Below are 18,800 nucleotides of genomic sequence, written 5' to 3'. Positions count from 1 at the left end.
TCATCAATAGTAATGCCCACTCCATAGTCATTATGAAGCTAAACTGTCATCAGGCATGTAGAAGCTTATCATATTTTCAAATGTTTTACAAACCTGAGAGATTACTTCTAGAGTGTTCAAACCCTTAAGACCTAAAATTACTTGAGGATGGAGAGCCATGAGTATGTGTCCTCCTTGGTCATACATACATACATACTTACATACATGCATACAATGTGCCATGAAGCCTATTTCTGGCTAGGTTTCTTTGAGAAGAAAGAGAAAGGCCAAATGACATGTGAATTGGGTAGCCAAGAGCCAAATTGCCCTGTGGTGTCAGTGTGGCTGCTCAGCTCCTGTCTTTTCTAATTCCCCTTCTTGCAGTCAGTGAGAAATGGTGCCCAAGAGGTTCTTTTGATGAACTCAAGTCACAACCGATTGAGGGAAGAAGTTAGGGGTTGGCTAACTGTTAAGGACATGGTTTACCTGCTGCAAGTGGTATAAGCTCCTGTCCCCACACAGGCACATTAGTGTACTGCAAGCAAGAGGGCTGGAAAGGAGAAAAGGGAAGCTAAGGGAATAATGAGGCATCATGTGCTTTTTGTGAATAATGTAATTAGGCTAAGAGATTTAGTTGTATTTAATTTATTCTCCTTTTAAGCATTCTTTGTAATTCTGTATTGCTCTTGAGGAACTTTTTGATTAAATGCATGTCAGTTTTCTGAAGCTAAACTGAAATCAAATGAGCCTTTATCAGTTTAATTACCCCAGTCTCATCTAGTTCTCACGTTAATGCTCTGAGCTACCTAGTAATTTTATGCACAGAAGACAAAATGCAGCAGCACTTCATTTTATAAATAACAAATTCCACATTAATAAAGCTTTGTTCTATTAGTCTGTTGTGATTTCTCTGCTGTTGCTTATAAGAACCACTCATTTCCAAATGATAACATACTTATTTGCCATATTTTGCACCTTTTACTTTATAATTATACTTTCTTAACCAGATAAAGCTTACAAAAGAAATATTTACTGAAATGAGTGCCTTTGTGACATTTCTACTACTAGAGACTATGTTCAGATCGTGTCTGTTAAATCAGACTGGTTCTAATAACAATGCACTGAAGACATTTGACTAATGTGCATTTACAACTTGGAGTGATAGAAGGTTCAGGAACATGGTGAGATCAACCATTGCTCTCTCAGGGCCTAGGACTAGGATGCTGTTGGGTAGGCCTCTGCATGTACCTCAGTTAAGTTTAGTAGATATAGACATAAAATGACAAAGACCCGAAAGTAACTGAGTCTAGCAGGTGGTTTAAATCCATAAGTATCCTGGAAATATGTATAAATTTTTTTTCCTTGGTTGCACTTTGGGAATTTGCGAGAGTTCTCGACAGTGGCTAAATATTATTTTCTTTAAATTTCTTTATTTACTCTTTGTATCTTTCACATAATGCCTCCTAATGCCACCCATCCCCTGCTCCTAAAATAAAACAAAAGAAAATTTATGAAAAAATTTAAAAAGGAGAGCGAAAATATCATGGAAACCCATCTATGATCTGCTGAAACATAAGAATTTAGGGGTGTGGGAGGGGTGCTGGTCCTTCAAACCCAGGGCTGCAGAATCCACCACGCAGGTCAGCAACTGGATTCCAGAGAGTGAACCAGTGAGGGTCCAGCATTGATGGTTTGATCAATCTATCAAACCATTGATTGTTTGTGATGAACTTTGTGATGTATGGGTAGAGGGTTTTACTGTGTAACTCCTGTTTTTCAAGAGCTTCAAGCTGTTGGCTTTCGAACATTATTATATTTAATGTTTTAAATGCTTTAATGTTCAGTTGCTTTTAAATGACAAAGCAGATGGTATTATTCCCCTGGTAGGAATATGTGCATGGATTAACCTTGAGCTCCTTAAGGGAAGCTAGCTTTCCCATCCTCAACATTTCACTCTAAGCACAGAGCAGTGATCAGAACACACCACACCATAATCCAACTGGGTTCACCTGAGTGTGTCAGTAGAAAGTGTGTTTTTGAGGCTCCATTAACCTCTTCTGACTCAATTATTCTTTTTCTTATCACAGTGGCAATAATGTTGAACTCTGTGGGACACGTGACCCCCTCCAGGTCCTGGAAGGTGTTGTTGAGGCAGTCCACACCAGTGTGGACAACGGGTAAGATCAGGACAGCTTGTCCACTTGCACTGAATGGCTTTCCTCATTTTTAGGTACTTTACTGTTGCTATGAAAAGACCATGTCAACTTGTAAAAGCAATCATTGAATTGAGGGTTAGTCCATGACCGTCATTCCCAGGAGCATGGCAGCAGGCAGGCAGGCGAATAGGGGTGGTGCTGGACGGTGGCTAAGGGTTTACATCTAATCTTCAAGTTAGAGGGAGAGAGTAAGCTAGACTGGGCTTGGCAGGAAGTTTTGAAACCTCAAACCCACCACCAGTGACATAGGTCATCCAATAAGGCCATACCTCCTAGTCCTTCCCAAAACATGTCCACCAGCTGCGGACTAGTAATTCAAATGTATGAGCCTATGAGGGCCATTTTTACTTAAACCACTACATTTTACTCCCTGATCCCCATAGGTCTGTAGCCATATTATAATACAAAATGCATTCAGTCCAACTTTTTTTTTTTAATTTTTATTTTTTATTTTACATGTCGATCCAGTTCCCTCTCCTTCCCTCTCTCCCTTTCTCTCTCCCTCCCTCCCTCTTACCCTCTCTCCCCCCCTCACATGCACCCTGACCACCCTCATCCCCCATCCCCCCACCCCAATTACACATGTAGGGCAATACCATCCAGGTGGGGTCCTGTAAATCTGTCAAGTCATTTGAAGTAGGGACTAGGACTTCTCTCCTGTCTCTAGGTTAAGGAGTATCCCTCCATGGGGGATGTGTCCACAAAGTCCTTTTGTGCACCAGGAATACATCCTGGTTCCACTGTCTGAGGTCTCTTAGACTGCTCAGTTCTTCTGGCTGAGACCCATATTCAGGGGGTCTGAGTCAGTCCCATGCTGGATTCCCAGCTATCAGTCTGGGGGACATTAGCGCCTCCTTGTTCAGGTCAGCTGTCTCTATGTGTTTCTGCAATCTGGTCTTGTCCTCTCCCTCTGCATCTGGATTCTAGCTCGACTCAGTGTTTAGTTATGGGTGTTTGCTTCTGTTTCCAACAGGTACTAAATGAGGGCTCCATGATGGTGGATAAGTTAGTTGTTGATCTCACTATCTGGGAAGGGCATTTATGGTAGCCTTTCCACTGTTGCTCAAATTGTTAGTTGGCGGCAGTCTTGTGGGTCTCTAGACCTTTCTTTAGGTTCAGTTTTCTCTTCAAACCAATAATAGCTCCCTCTTTTATGTTTGTTCTCTCTCTCTCTGTCTCTCTCTGTGTGTCTCTGTCTCTCTCTCTCTCATCTGTCTTCTATTCCTACCCTGGCTCAATCTCCCTAGTTGCACATGCTTTCCTCTCCTCCCCTTCTCTTTCTCCTACTTCTCTCTCCATTCACTGCCCCCCCACCACTTCCCATGTACTCTGGGTGACTTGTCCCTTCCTCCTTCTGTGAGGGACTTTATATGAATCTCTTAGAATACACCTTGTATCCTAGTTCCTCTGGTGGTGTGAATTATAGGCTAGTGATCCTTTGCTCTAGGTCTAAAATCCATATATGAGCGAGTACATGTTCTTCTTTTTGTGCCTGGATTACCTCATTCAGGATGGTTTCTTCTAGTGCCATCCACTTTCCTGTGAATTTCAAGATTCCTGTTTTTCACAGTTTGAAGACTTTGTATGTCCAAAGTGTCTTCTGAGACTCAAGGCAATCTGTTAACTGTAACCTCCTGTAAAATCAAAAGGCAAAGTTCATGCTTCCAAGATACAGTGGCACAAGAATATACATTAATTACCATTTCAAAATGGAGGAACGTGCTTATAGTGAGGAAATGCTGGAATGTCAGGTCTCAGAAGCCAAGGACAAATTGATAACTGAGGTGCCTATTAACACAATAAAGTAGATGCTGGCTCTCCCAGCATCACTCAGTAACTGTGGATTCTCTTAGCACTTCTCATTCTGCTCCCATCCTAAATCTCCCTCCCAGGAGCTGGGCTTCCACTTCAGTCCCCCTAGCTGATCCCTATATAACTTAGTCATTTTGGCTACACCAACATCTTGGCTTCTTGGCCTAGGCTTCCTTGGTCCATGGTGCCTCTCTTGCTCTCCCTCCCCTTCTTTTTTCTCATGGTCTGATTTAGTCTGTCTGTTGGCCATGTTCAAATGGACTCATTCCTCTGCCTGCTTTCTCCCTTACATCTGGAATAAATATCTTCTCCATATTTTATTTCATTTTTTTTTCATTCATGTACCAAAGCACTACCAGAAACCAGCAGGGCAAAATCTGAACTCCATATTTTGGATGTCATAGGGATTAGATGGCTCTTTAGATGTCTTCCTACTTCCAGCGTTGTTGACTATAACACATTTCTCCCTCTTGGGCTGGTTCCAGTCCCTGCATGCAGCTTTCCTGTAGATACCCTGTGGCTCTGACATCTCCAACATCTTGAAATCTCCAACAAGATCTATGCTTCACCTTCACAGCCTCTCAAAATGGCATCTCTGGGTCTCCATGAAGGGATTTCACAGCCACATACTCAGTCTCAGTGGCTTTCCATAACTGTGGAGGAAGATTCCACACCCCCTTTACTCACGTATCTCTGAGGACTCTAAAGCCAGAAGCAGGGACCTGATGCTGCCTTTGGGATGGATCCTGACCCCTCCTAGAATTAATTACATTAGCATAAGTTTTGATTTGTTGGTGGTCTGCCTTATTGGATAAGCTTGCCCTTGCTTGAGGAGAAGGTACCTTTGGCATTTGACAATTTGAGAATATGGCTGGGTGAGTCTTGCCCCAAGACACCACTCCTTTTATTCCAGTTAACTTTAGATCTTTATTTAAGCTTCTTTTCTCTTTGGAAACAGGACTTTGTTCTGACATTACGTTTTCTGGCTCCATTTTCCTTCCTGAGCTGTACATTTTATATTTCTTTTGTCCTGCTTGCTCTCTTTCATAGTAGATCTGCATAAGGGTGATTACTAATAACTACACGACACATCCAATACTAGGCTATCTTGAAATCTCTTCTGCCAATGATAAAGTCCAAAAACTCTTCAGTTTTAGCCTGAGGCAGATTTTTTAGGACAAGGCCAAAAATCAGGCACATTCTTTGCCAAAATATTACAGTTGCTCTTGACCTGGGCCTCAATAGTCACATTGCACTCAATACTTATCTCTAAGTTCCTACAAGGGCGGCCCATGAATCCCTACTTAACACATTCAATCTCTTTTCTAGTTCAAAATCCTGGTGTCTTTCATGTCTCTCCAAAACAGCAATATGGTGAGGCCTATTAAAGTAATACTCCAGTCCCTGGTAGCAACTTCCTTCTTAGTTACTGTTCGATCCCTGAAAAGAGATGGTCTGGGGGGCCTTGGATACTGTTTTGAAACAGCAAGAGAGAGGCCTTGGTGGATTATAGCCAAGGGGCCCCACAGCTTTCATGTGGAGGGTTTCTTTATTGTGGGGTGAGAGGAAGGGAAGAAAGAGAGAAAGACAAGTGTAGGGAGAGTCAGAGAGCTAGAGAAAGAGAGACAGGCAGGAGAGAAGAGGAGGAAGAGGAGAGAGAAAGCAGGCGGGGTTCCGCCTTTTTAAGAGAAGGGTGCAGAGATCACACAGCAGGCCAGGGTACGGCCTGCATACAGAACATGCTTGCAGGGGTGACACACTTGGCCAGGTCCCCAAGAGGCAGGCCAGATATGCCTGAATGCTAACTTACAGTTTCAGAGGGCGAGTCCCTGACCATTATGACAGGGAGTATGGCAGGAAGCAGGCAGACCTGGGGCTAAAGCAGTACCTTTGCTGTCGTCTAGAAGCAGGAGGTAGAATGAGAGTGAAGCTGGGCCTGGTGTGGGGTTTTGAAACCTTGAAGGCCACCCCCAGTGACACACCTTCTCCAACAAGTCCCCATCTCCTACTCTAGACCAAGTATTCAGTTATCAGCCACAACAACCACTTAATAGTATGCAAGTCTCCTGGAGATTATAACAGTCTTTGTTCCAGCTGATACCCATGTCAATCCTGTCTGGCCTCTCCTGGGCTAGTGGGTTTCCATTGAAAATAATAGCAAAGAGGGGTTTAGGAGTCTTCCCCACTGAGTAATGAATAGTAAAATGCCTTTCTTTTCAATTATTATTCAAGTATGCACATGTTTCATATGGTTTCAATAAAGATACATGGGCACTTGTGTATTCTACTCTATTGACTTGTAATACTTCCCACTTATCTTTGTGAATTTAATTCTTAGGATGGTTAGTCTGGCTATGCATGCTGTTGCTGCCTTCAGGAATTGATATAAGAGCTCACCACTTGCCAGGGGCCATAGAACCAGGTTCTGCTTAACTCTTATAAGTCCAAGCTTAGTATGCAGATGCTGTGACAGTATTTCTTGATGAGCTCCATTGCCTCAGGCTTGAGAGGATATAGCTGTGTCAATGAGTGTTAGAAAATATTGCAAGCAGGACTCTCTGTTTCCTCTGCCTCTTACCTTGTATGGGTTTCTAAACCTTCTTTGCTTGCAGATCTTTAATAAGAAAATAGCTGTAGCAATGCCCAACTCAGATTCTTTGTTCTGAAGAGATGGTGTTTGTTCTGTGTGATTATTGTGTGTCCTGCTCTACTAAATCATATAGCGTTATAGATGGATTAGAATTAACTTCAAAGCCCAAGGATCTCACAGTTTTACAGAGAGGAGGAGCTTATACTTAGTCCTAGTAACTACTGTTGAGTGAGGAGGACCACGCTGGACACAGAGTGGAGGACAAGAGAGGGCAGAGTGAGAAATGCAGTGGTAGCAGGGCAGTCTCTGAGCTGAGTTTGTTTGGAGGAAAGGGTGGTGGTATTCTAGCTGAGACGCCACCTGGACAGCGCAGGTGCATCAGGTGGTCTCGCAGGTGGGGGTGCTGCCCACATGCACTGAAGTGTCTTCTAGGTATTACACACAGCTGCTGTCATTCTAGTGCCAGCACCCAGGGCGTGACCCCTTGTCAGCAGCCAGCTTCTCTCAAGTGGGCTGGATCTGGGTCCCGGCCTGTCAAGAAGAAAGGCTCTGCTCCTGCATAGGCTGGTTCCAGTAACTTCCAGAATCTTGTCTACCTGCGGCCATCTCACAGTTAAAAGCGTCAGTGTTTTTCCCCCGTGAATTTCTGGCCAGATACACAGAAGATTGTGCTCTGGGCCTTTGGAATACAGGCTGTTTATTTTCTGAGCTTCAGAGCGACTTTAGGGAGTGAAAAAGCAGAACAAGATTGTCCTTTTCGTCCCAGAAAAAGAATAATGAAGGAACTTTGGGGAAAGCCTTGATGGATTTTTCTTTTCCTGAAAAAAATCAAGAAAAGAAAGATAATATTTGTGGGGTTGGGGGGTGGGGAATGTTCAACCTGAAGATCAGAGATGCAAAGCAGCCAGGCCACTAGCTCTTCTCTCCCTCAGACCGAAATGGGTGACCCTGTCTCCATGATTCCTCAGAGTGCCATGCAGACTGCACTGTTCTCCACCAAGCCTCAGGCTGCAGTTTGCTTCTCAGATTCTCCACAACATGTCTGGAGATTAATTCTCACATGAGACCCTTTGCTTCTTCCTTTTATACCTCTCAAGTCCTGGGATTAAAGTCCTGGGATACCAAGTGCTGAGATCTCCTTTGTGTAAACTGTGTCTGAAAGATGATATTATAACTTCTATTCCCAGCAACTATTCTTGAGTTGGCATTAGCTACTGTTTGTTTGGTTTTCCATTCCCCAGCCACCTGGCAGAGTCACCTGGAAGAGGAGTCAGAGTTCATGTTCCAGAGTCGGACCCTCTGGAGGGACATAGGGTTCCATCCCCTCTACAGCTTTGCTCTGGGCTCACTGACTTCTGGATCTTACCCAACTGCTGCCCCTGTAGCTGTCATTCCAGGCCCTCTCTGACCTTCCTCTTCCTCTTGTCATACAAGCCTTCTTCATTCCCAACAGTATAACCGATGCCCAGTGTCCTTTGAGTATCCGTGGTGAATTACCCCGCTCATACATGCCATCAGCCAGCACACACATGAACATATGTATGCTTTTTGAAATAGGTGTATGCTATCTCAATGTTCCTGCCAGAGAGAATGCAGAGAAGATTGAGAATTGGAGTGTGTGTGAAGGAACTACCAAGTGTTTGGTTGTGTGGCTGTTATTTTTCAGTGGTTCTGTTCTGTTTTGTTTTTCTTGAGATAGGTTTACATGTATCTCAGGCTGTCCCTAACCTCACCGTGTACCCAAGGACGAGCTTTAACCTCTGTTCTTCCTGCCTGTATCTCCCAAAAGCTAGTATTTATAGGTGTGCTCCTTCATGCCTGTGTGGCTATCCTCACTCAGTACCTAGTCCATGCTATATCAGCACGAACTCTTCAAGTTTCAATTGCTTTCTAACTGCAGTATGCCTCTGCTGGGCACCTCTCTCTCCTGTGCTTATTATTTTAAAACCTGTGAACACAACAGCACTCAGTATTGACGGAGCCTCAGCCACCTCACCAGATATGGCTGTCTGTACTAGTCTGACAAACTTTCTGATAGAAGCAACTTAGAGGAGGAAGGATTTACTTTAGCCCATGGTTGGAGGGTGCAGTCTTAGCCAGCAGAGGACACACTGGTGACAGCAGTGTATAGCTGAGGCAGCCTGAGTGTGAGCCTGCTTGCTCACATCTGGGTGGATCAGGAAGCAGAGATAAGGTAGGAAGTAGATCCAGGCTGTAAAGCAAGACCCACCCATAGTCCACCGAGGCTCTACCTCCTCAACGTTCTCCAGCCTCCCAAAATGCTGCCACTAGGTGGAGGCTAATATTCAAAAGCATGAGTCTTTGGAGGTTATTCCATAGCATTGTCCTTTACAGTTTCTGCCCATCCCTGTCTCTAAACATCGGGGTTTAATGTTTCAAGGGTTTAAAATCACACCCTAGATCATTGCTAACATCTGAAGGGCTAACATTCACAGCAGATAGGAAAGAGTAATGACTCAAAAGTTCATGCATCTTAAATTTACATTACAAGAATGTATGTTCTCCCCTATTGTGATGCATTTCTGTGGCATTGTCTTTTGAGACTGTACTCTAAATTTCTAATCTATGTGAAAAAATCGGTTATTACTTAGCTTCAAAAATTAAGATGTCTTGGGAACATTCAACACTGGACTGCTGGGATGACTCAGTGGGTAAAAGTGCTTGCCTCCAAGCCTGACAGCCTGTGTTTGATCCCCAGAACCTATGTGGTGAAAAAACCAGCGTGCACAATGGTCCTTGACTTCCATGTGCCTATCATAGCATATAAGTACTACCTTCCCCACCCGTGTAGACCTTCGAAAGACAAGTGTAATAAAATTGATCCGATGATGAACATAATGTTCTAAAACAGTATGAATAACCTAGAATTAACAAAGTACTGTTATCATCTAGTTAAAAAAAAAAATACACCCCTCCCTAATGAGCACCTTCATTCTACACCAAAACCTTAGAAAGATGCATTCAGTCACTCTGAACAACAACATGGTATGCATATTGTTCCCACTGTACAGATGGTGCCATGAGACTGGAGGAGTTAGGGGATCTGTTTGAGATCAGCCAGTGAGGATGTACTATGCATCACTCAATGTCAAAGCCAGTAGTGGGTGTAGTGGCCTAATCGGATGTCACTGGTCATAGCAGTCATCAGAGGATTGGAGGCTTATAACCATTGAGATTCTGTTTGCATAGATCTAGAAAGGCCCTGAAATTGTCAATTTTATCCGGTTCCAAGGAGCCAGTCAGTTCATGGACTGAAATTTGAGTAGCAAGATCTTAGGGTGCCATATCCAATAGCCTTTTTGCCTTTGTCTGTCTTGACTTCATTCTTCTTTGCTATCACTTGTTTTTTCTGCTTCTTTCATATGCATATAGAGGTTTTTTTTTCTAACAATAATCATGAATTCATATATTACTGATTCTCAAAACAATGGGTGGCATCTATTCAATTCAGATGATTAGTAAGTAATTAATAACGAATTCTTCTGTGCACTAGTCAGGAAAGATTTCCTTGGAAACTAGTGAACATTTTGGGCTGTTTGTATGCACTGATATTTAACTGTAGTGTCAGCTGGTGTGAATAGGACTCCATAGATACATACATACATATATACATACATACATACATGTACACAGAGAATGGGGGAGGGGAGAGAATAAGAATATCAGAGGGAAGACAGTGGTAGAAATGAGAAGAAAGCAGAGTTGGCAACTGCTGTCATTATGCTTGTCTGAAAGTGATCTTCCAGCCACGTTGTAAGATTGGCTTAGATTTCAATGTTTCTAGATCAAGAATGTTCACACACAGCACAGAATTGTGTTGGTGTCATCCAATCTTTAAAACTTTTTAGAAGAGTTTTAAATAAATGATGTATAATTATATAATTTCCCCTACCCTTTCCTTCCTCTAACCCTCTTATTATCCATTAATTGCTCAAAATCATGGCTTATTTTTGCTATTACACATATAAATGCATAAGCATATAAACACGGCTCTCTGACTCTTCAGTGTTGCCTATGTGGTTGTTTAAAGAGTGGACCATTTGATCTTGTAGAATCAGTTCAGGACCCCATCCCTGAGGAAGACTAATTCTCCTGATCTCAGCCGCCATTGGTTGCTTATAGTTTTTTTGTCTAGGGGGTGAGGCCCTGTTATCTCCCCACCCCCATGCTACCATGTCTGTCCATATTGTCATTGTCCAGGTCTTGTTAGGCAGCCATGTTGTTGCAGTATCCTGGTTATACTTCCCTGTCATTTTTAGGAGACTCAGCCTCACAACACTCTTCCTATTCTTCTGGCTCTTAGAATCCTTCACTCCCTGCCTGCTGATGTTCCCCGAGCCTTAGGTGTAGGAGTTGTAGTTGTATCCATTTGGGCTGGACATATTGTTTATTCTCTGTATTTTGACTAGCTCTGGTTTTCTGTGATGGTCTTCATCTCCCTCAAACTTCATCTCCCATGGACGGGAGCTTCTTTGATGTAGGGTGAGAGCTACATTTGTCCTTGGGTGTAAAGAGAAGTACTTGGTATGTAATTAGCAATTACATTATGTAGGAAAGTATTGTTTGACTATTTCATACATGTATGTTTTGGTTATTGATACATGTCTTACCTCTTTGATCTGCCCTCCACTATACAAATCATTTTCACCAGAATCATGTCTTTTGTTTTGTGATTTTTTTTTTTTTTTAAAGTTTAACCAGGGCTATGCTTATGGTCATGGATCTGGAACTAGCCATGGGAGTCTTATAGTCTCAAAAGTGGGTACATAAAAGAAAATGTCTTCTCCTCCCCCAGAATCTGGCTGTAGTCAGTAGTCATCAGACAAGGCCAGGGCCCCATGAGCCCCTCCCTGATCCATGATTTACTGCCCTCAGGCCCATTGTAAGCAGTCATAGCTACTGTGAGATCATGGTCTGTTGGTTGAGTCATTCCCAGAAGATAGTGTTTCACCCCTTCTCCCTGTCTTTGGCTCTTCCTTTCTGTCCTGCCTCTCTTTGTTGATATACTATGAGCTTTCAAGGGGATTGTATAAATGTCTTAATTAGGGCTGAGCACTAAATTACCACTTATTCCCACTCAGCATCTCTAATAGCCATGCTATTCAAAGTCATCTGAGAGGAGGAACCCTCAATAAAGAAAATGCTTCCTTAGATCAGGCTGTGGGCAAGCCCGTAGGACATTTTCTTAATTAATGATTATCTGGGAGGGCCTATCCCAGGTGGGATCTATGAGAAAGCAGGCTGAGCAAGCCATGGATGGACAGCCAGCCAGTAAGCACCATCCGCCCATGGCCTCTGCATCAAGTTCTTGCCTCTAGGTTCTTGACCTACTTTTATTTTAGTTCCTGTCCTGACTTCTTCCAGTGATGGACTACAATGTGGACATGTAAGCCAAATAAACCCTCTCCTCCCCAAGTTGTTTCATCAAAGCAATAGTAAGCCAAGCTAAGATATGTGTCATGAAGAATCTGAAAACGATTTTACCAAAGATAGTTCTCTTATGTTGTAAAATTTCATCTTGATTCAGTTACTCTTTGGTTGACATTGTTTTCTACTCTTTGTACTTCCATTCTCTTGTACTTTTCATGCTACAATACCAGTATAGGAAAGTGGATGAACACTCCACCCACCCTGGAGTATCACATACTCAAATAATCACTCAGTTAACACACTTGTCTTGTTGCTGATGCTGCTGCACTTTCATGTTAGTAGAAGTAGTTGTTAAATAGATGACTCCTTATCTGTTGAGCCTCAGTTGATTATGGGACTGTCTGTGTATCTCTGTTAGTTGATTGTTCTTTTAAATAAAGTATCAGGTTGGTTCTTTACAGTGTGGTAGAAGCAATTGCCTGTTCTTTTTTTTTTTTTTTAATAATGAAACTATAGAGATTTTCCTTTTAGCTATTTAATAACTTTTACTAATTATTTTTATAATGAAGTAAATGTTTTGAAATTATTTTCTCTTTTATTATTCTCATTAAGCCTTCTTTCCTTCTCCAAAGACTACAAAAATGGAGTTACTTCATGCTTTTTATCCCCACCAATTTTTATCCCCCACCCCACTGGCTTATATTGACAAGCTTCCAACCCACAGAAAAATGTCAATGATTAAAAAAAAAAAAAAACTTAGCTATTTTGTTTTACCATTGTTTGGCTGCACGCACACACATGTGTGTGTGAGTGTACGCGTGCTTGCACGTATTCACATGTGTGTACACTTACTGCTCTGTAAGAATGACTGTGAATTTTAAAAATCATCTTGAGTCTATCTGATGCCTTTGACCCATGCCTTTGATGTTGCTGTACAAGAGTCATTTTGTTTCTGTGTGGTCGTTCTGATTCCTGTGTTCAGGTAGATGTGCAGTGATGCTTATTCAAGACATTGTGCCTTTGTGCTTGTATTTTAGGAATGAGTTCTCATAATTTGATTATGTATTTGAAACATCCAGAACATGTCCCTCCAAAATGCCAGATATTATTAACTGTATAATAAGCTCTAGGAATAAAAGAATTCAGCAGCACAATTATTTGGAAAGTGTTATGATGATCTTTCAGTATCTCATCAGTAATTGAAGTTTCTGCTACAGTGTTATGTAATATGTCCTAAATTGGCCCAGTTGCATTACACAGTAATTGACAAGGGAAGACAGCAGATAGCTCAAGGTTGTAAGGTAGACCTCAATGTGTACCATGTGACCTTGGGAGATCATTTCCTTGCCCACACTTTAGAGTGATGTCAGTGTATGTGAAAAGGGTAGTTGTGATAGTCACCACTCATATTCTTAATATTTTTATGAATATGAAAATTCATATTCATATTTTTATTTTTCACCTTAGTGGGGTAGATTATTGTTACTCTTTCATTTCATCTTTATGACTCCAGTTCTCTGACATGGGAGCTCATCCTATTTGCCTTGACACTTGGGTAAAAGGTTAAAACACCAGCTTTGTGTTGTGTGAAACTGGTTTAGATTTGTTGGCTGGAATGAGCTTCAAACAACTTTATTCCTGACTTTTAAAAGATACATCTTACATTTATTTATGGACACCTTGATATATTTGCATGATGTATCTTGGTCACACCCACCCCTAACTTGCCCCTTCTCCCACCAACATGTTCTCCTTCCATCTTTCTGCACTCTTGTGGTACACCTCAGCTCCCTGGTTCTTTCAGTCTGTTGCTATCTTGACTGATATTGCTGTTGGCCTGATGGTCTACAGGAAACCATGGCTACAGTGAATTCAGTTTTGCCGCAGTCATGCTGAGCGTATGGATAACATCTCACAACATCCCTCTAATCTTTAAAAGTGATGTTGAGCTTCACCATCATTCCCATTCCCTGCCCCCATTTCATGCTTTAATAACAATGGTTGCTGTCATTTGAAGTATTAGGCATATGCTATGTGTATCACACACATTACATTTACTACTTTTTTCTATTTAATTCTAAACAACCCTGTGAGGAAGGCATCACTATTCATGTCTATCCATATAGTGAGGAAACCAAGGCTTAAAACTCTGTCACGAATGCTAGACCTGGGATCTGAGACAGGACTTGAAGTTTCAGCCTGCACTTTCAGAGAGACAAACTGTGTCTGCAGCCTGTGTTCATTGTCTTGGTTCCAAAGATGAGAAAGCTGTCCCTCTGTAGCTTGCTTTCCTGTTCACCTCACACTGGGGCTTTAATCTCTCACTGAACTTCCATACCTTGGAAGTCTTTGCCTTTCCCCAAGTTACATTTTCCTGTCCCTGCACTCATGCACATCCTGCATTTCCTTGATCCTTTTCAGATGACACACATAGTGCTCTTTACCACCACGTTTCCCGTCCAGCCAGCCCTTCTGCCTTAGTCTCTCTCGATGAGCCTGGAGCTGGCCAGCTCGAGTAGATGGATTGAGCAGCAGAGCCCCTGGATCCTGCTGTTTCTGCCAGCCTGGGTTTTCCACGTGGTCTCTGGAGATTGAAGTCAGGTCCTCCTGTATGTTGGCAAGCACTTTACTGATTCAGTCATCTCCCCATCCCTAGTTTTTTTCCATTTCTAATGAGCACTGAGAAGGAAGGGTAGTTATTGGTGTAACTAGCATATGATTCATAAATGTACAAACATTTAAGCATTTAATAATTTCCTTTAATTCTGTTTTTTAATGTAAGTTTCCATAAAACAGCATTTGTGAAGTAGGTGTGCTGTGGTAGATGCCGAGAGACATGTTCAGTGACAATACAGAACTGAATTTCAGGAAGTTGGTTTGTTGTTGATTTTTAAATACGTTATTCTGGTCTTGTCACAGTAGGAGTTGGCATAGTGCATGATTTTGTCTGCAGTTCAGTTTAGGTGATTCATGCCAGGAGCTCTGTAAGGATGTGGTTGTACAAGCACCTGCATAGTTCAGGGCGTCAGGAAGTGAGTCTGCCATAAGTGACACTTAGCAGCTATCACTGACATCATCAGCAGGTAAGTTCACTGAGATGGGCTTTCAGGATCATAGGAAGACAGATCCTAGACTTGGTGGAGAGGTGTGAAGAACATCACCTTCATTGCATTCGTCTAGACTCTGCAGCCATAGCATAGCTGAACATTTACATTTTATTTTTAGATGATATTAAGTCATTGTGTAGCCACATGCACAATTTTGGTTCGAGTGAGAAGTGATGGAGAAGCCCAGGCAATGGGATCAAGCTGCTGTACATCACAGGCACCAGGGAGATTATACCACCTCTCTGAAGCCACCCTGTCCTAGCAAATGTGATTGATGATGCCTTGTTTGCATAGTTGTTGCCAACTGGTAGTTAAGTATATAAAATTACTAGCCTGGGTCCTTACATTGCTAGTACAAGCAGTTAGACATGATTTATAACTTGTTAAATTTTCATAAGAAATAAACTAGCTAAGAATGTAGTGTTTAGTGGTTACCTTTTGTCGCTCAGTTTCATAGGATACTGCTTAAGAATTACATTTATTTTACAAGTTTGAAGATCTCCCAATATGGTTTGTTATAATTCATTTCAAGATGTAATTTTTTTTCCTCATAAGAAAACAGTCAGTGGTGGCATTTGATCACTAGAAGGGACACAACAAGCCTAAGTAGTTTCTCTTCCCACCTTGTCTTGCTCCTCAGGGAGGAGCTGGTGTTCGCTGAGGATCTGCTGCAGTGGCTGCGGCCCTTCTGTGCTGACGACACCTGTCCTGTGAGGCCTCGAATCCAGGCGCTCCAGATCTTGGGGCAGTCCTTCCTCCTGAGTGATGGAGATAGCAAGCTCCTGGTGTTCTTCCGGACACAAGCCATTCTCAGAGCCACGTGGCCTCAGAGACAGGTAAGCAGCCCCTACATGCACACCCTTCCTCAAATCAGCCACAGGTAGAGGCCTGCTGCAGCTGCTGACAGCCATCTTGGTAAAGCACACTTCCGTTATGTTCAGCATGCTGGTTGCAGACCTCCAGGACAGGCTGCTTAGTGATGGATTCTGGGTAATAAAGTCTATTCTGATTTTCTTACATGGCTGAACATGACTGGACTGATCAAACACGCATCCATTATGTCCACATGCCCAACTTCTGAATTGCTGATGACATTGATTAACCTGGGGTTTGACCCTTTCCAGGAGAAATGAGCCTGTGTGGCTGGAAAGGCAGGTGACTTTGCCTGTGCAGTTTTGACATGGCCTTCCTTCTGTACCACTGTGGACTGGGAGAAACAAATGTTTCTCAGACCTTTCTAGGCTTCCACAGGCCTCCACTCTGGAACCTTCTCTGAAAACAGCAAACTTTACTGAACTTTGAATCCTTCCTTTCTATTTTCCTTCCTTCCTTTTTTTCTTCCTTCCTTTTTTCCCTCCTTCCTTTTTTCCTTCCTTCATTTTGTCCTTCCTCTCCCCTCCTGTCATTTTTCATTTTTTTTTTTTTTTTAAGTTTGTCTCCCTACTATCATGGAAACTCTGAAAGATAAGGTCCTAGTTAGCTTTAATGCCAACTTAACACAGCCTAGAATCATTTGACGGAGCTCAATTAAGGGATTGTTAAGATTAATGATTGATGTGGGAAGCCACAGTCCACTGTGGGCAGTGCTGTCCCTAGGCAGCAGGTCTGTGCTGTATAAGAGAATGAGTTAGAAAGCAAGCCAGTAATCAGCTCCTCTGTGGTTTCTGCCTGAAGCCCCTGCCTTGGCTTCCCTCAATGATGGACAGTAAATGAAAGAAACCTTTGCCTTCTCCAAGTGCTAGTCCTTAGATTCTCATTTACTGTTTCTACTTTGTTGCTATGGCTGTAGCCTGTTTGCTGTCATCTGTGAGGTCCATGAGTAACTTCATTTCAGGAATAGTTGCTTTGTGAAGGAACCCTCTGGATATCTCTCCCAGATGTCTCAGAGTGACAAGTGAAAATACCCTGTTTGTCATTACATTTTTAGTTTCTCCCCACATCTACTTTCCTCAACAGTTTCCCTGTTGTTGGCAGATAATGGCCAGGTTCCTTAAGTATTAAGTAGTAGGAATGGGCACACCCCATGCTGGCATTGCTATACTGATGTCCTAGGTATTCTCTGGGAAGCACTGTGGTGACTGTGTCTCCTCCACATCGGCCTGGCTTTGCAGTCTTTTCAGAACACAAGGGAATTTGATGGAGGGATTTTCACATCTAGTTGAAGCAACTTCTTGTTCCTTGGAAAACGAAGTATTGGTTTCAGGATAGAAATATGATTTGGATCTAGAATGTTGTGCTTATTATGTTCATTGGCTCAAATCATCTCTTCAATGGCTGTGTTTCAAAGACTGGGTTATCTTTCTCTAGGACTCTGGGAAGATCAAGGCACTTGTGAGCAGTGCATGTCTCTGTCAGCCTTCTGCCACTAACTAGGTCTGTCACTCTGGGGAATACTGAGGTGTCCAACACTTTGTGTGCAAAATAGAACCTTGAACTAAGGTTGACAGTGGTCTGCTCTACTCCACTGTCATTTGGTTCTCACCATCCATGTATCCCAGTACCAGGAGAATGGTGTTTCACCTTGGATATGATTTTTCTTCCTCAGAAGCACTTTCAGTGCCATTACTGATGGAGCCCCATTCTTAAAGACCAAAGATGAGAATAGATAATGATACTGCAGTGTTCAATTACAGAAAGAAAACATGGTTCTGCATTCGCCATGCTGCTAATCCTCTTATGCAGACTTTGCCTACATCAAAGAGGGGCTTAATATTTAATTATCCTCCAGGTACCCAAAGTAGCGGCCCCAGAAATCATTGCGTTGCTGGGAAACCAGCCAGTGCCTGAAAGATTCAACATGTCTGTCTGTGACACCTGCCCCTCACTATTTCACAGAGAGACAGCAGTTACTACTGATTGGTTAATGGAATTAAAAGTTCAGGAACCCTCATTTTTTTTTTTTTTAGCAGTTTGAGAGACTTTAATTTCCTTCCTAGAAATGTAGCCCTGCGTGGTATGAGGAGGGAGCGGCAGGAGAGGGGATGGGAGGAAAAGAGAAGGGGGAGGAGAGAGGAAGGAATATTCTATTAATCCCTTGGTATAGTTTATCAGAAATTTTCAGCTTTTGTAATTTTCTAGTTAACTGGCGCATGAAAAATGTGGGTCAAAATACTGATGTTTTCTTTGAAAACTTCCATACCTCAGCACCTCAGATTTTCCCACATTTTTATATAAAAGGGGAACATGTACCTTAGGAGTTTTGTCTTTTTTACTTTTCGGTACATCTAAATTTAGTGGTGCAAAACATTGCTGGAAAGATTTAGCTTAAGATAACAATTACTCTTGTTATTGAAGTCACATGACTGCCTGGTTTAAGAAATGCAAGTCCATGTTAATTCTGCTAGGAACTAGCTGGCTTTCATTGGCCAAATATTAGCAGAGTATGAAGTTTTCTTGTCAGTTGGATACAAAGAAATTCAATATGCAAATCCATATGAAGTTCCTTGAAAATAATTTACTGTTGCATTAAATGCCTTCAAAGCTAAGAGCCCACACTTGATCCGCTTAACCAAATACAGGTGTGGTTTGATGTAGGGGCTGTGCATGTACACAAAAATAATGTATCTCTAACAGCCGTGATGTCCTGCCTCCTGGAGATGTGAGAGGCTTTTCTTACCTCCCTGCTCAGTTGATAAGTTACTGGGATTTTATTTGTCTCAGGTGTGACCTTTCTGAAATGACTCCATGGTTGAGTACAATCTGTTT

General features: G+C 42.3%; 1 protein-coding gene across 1 annotated transcript in view; it reads left to right on the top strand.

Moving 5' to 3' along the window:
• Positions 1 to 18,800, top strand: part of Nbas (NBAS subunit of NRZ tethering complex) — a 261,552-nt gene that overhangs the window by 210,466 nt on the left and 32,286 nt on the right. Inside the window, exons 47-48 of the mRNA XM_051181643.1 lie at positions 2,067 to 2,156; positions 15,736 to 15,931. Of these exons, the coding sequence (XP_051037600.1) occupies positions 2,067 to 2,156; positions 15,736 to 15,931 (286 nt within the window). The remainder of the gene's footprint in view (positions 1 to 2,066; positions 2,157 to 15,735; positions 15,932 to 18,800) is intronic.

The sequence above is a fragment of the Phodopus roborovskii genome, unplaced genomic scaffold (genome assembly GCF_943737965.1).
Source record: "Phodopus roborovskii unplaced genomic scaffold, PHOROB, whole genome shotgun sequence".
Lineage (NCBI taxonomy): Eukaryota > Metazoa > Chordata > Mammalia > Rodentia > Cricetidae > Phodopus > Phodopus roborovskii.
This window is presented reverse-complemented; position numbering and strand designations above follow the sequence as displayed.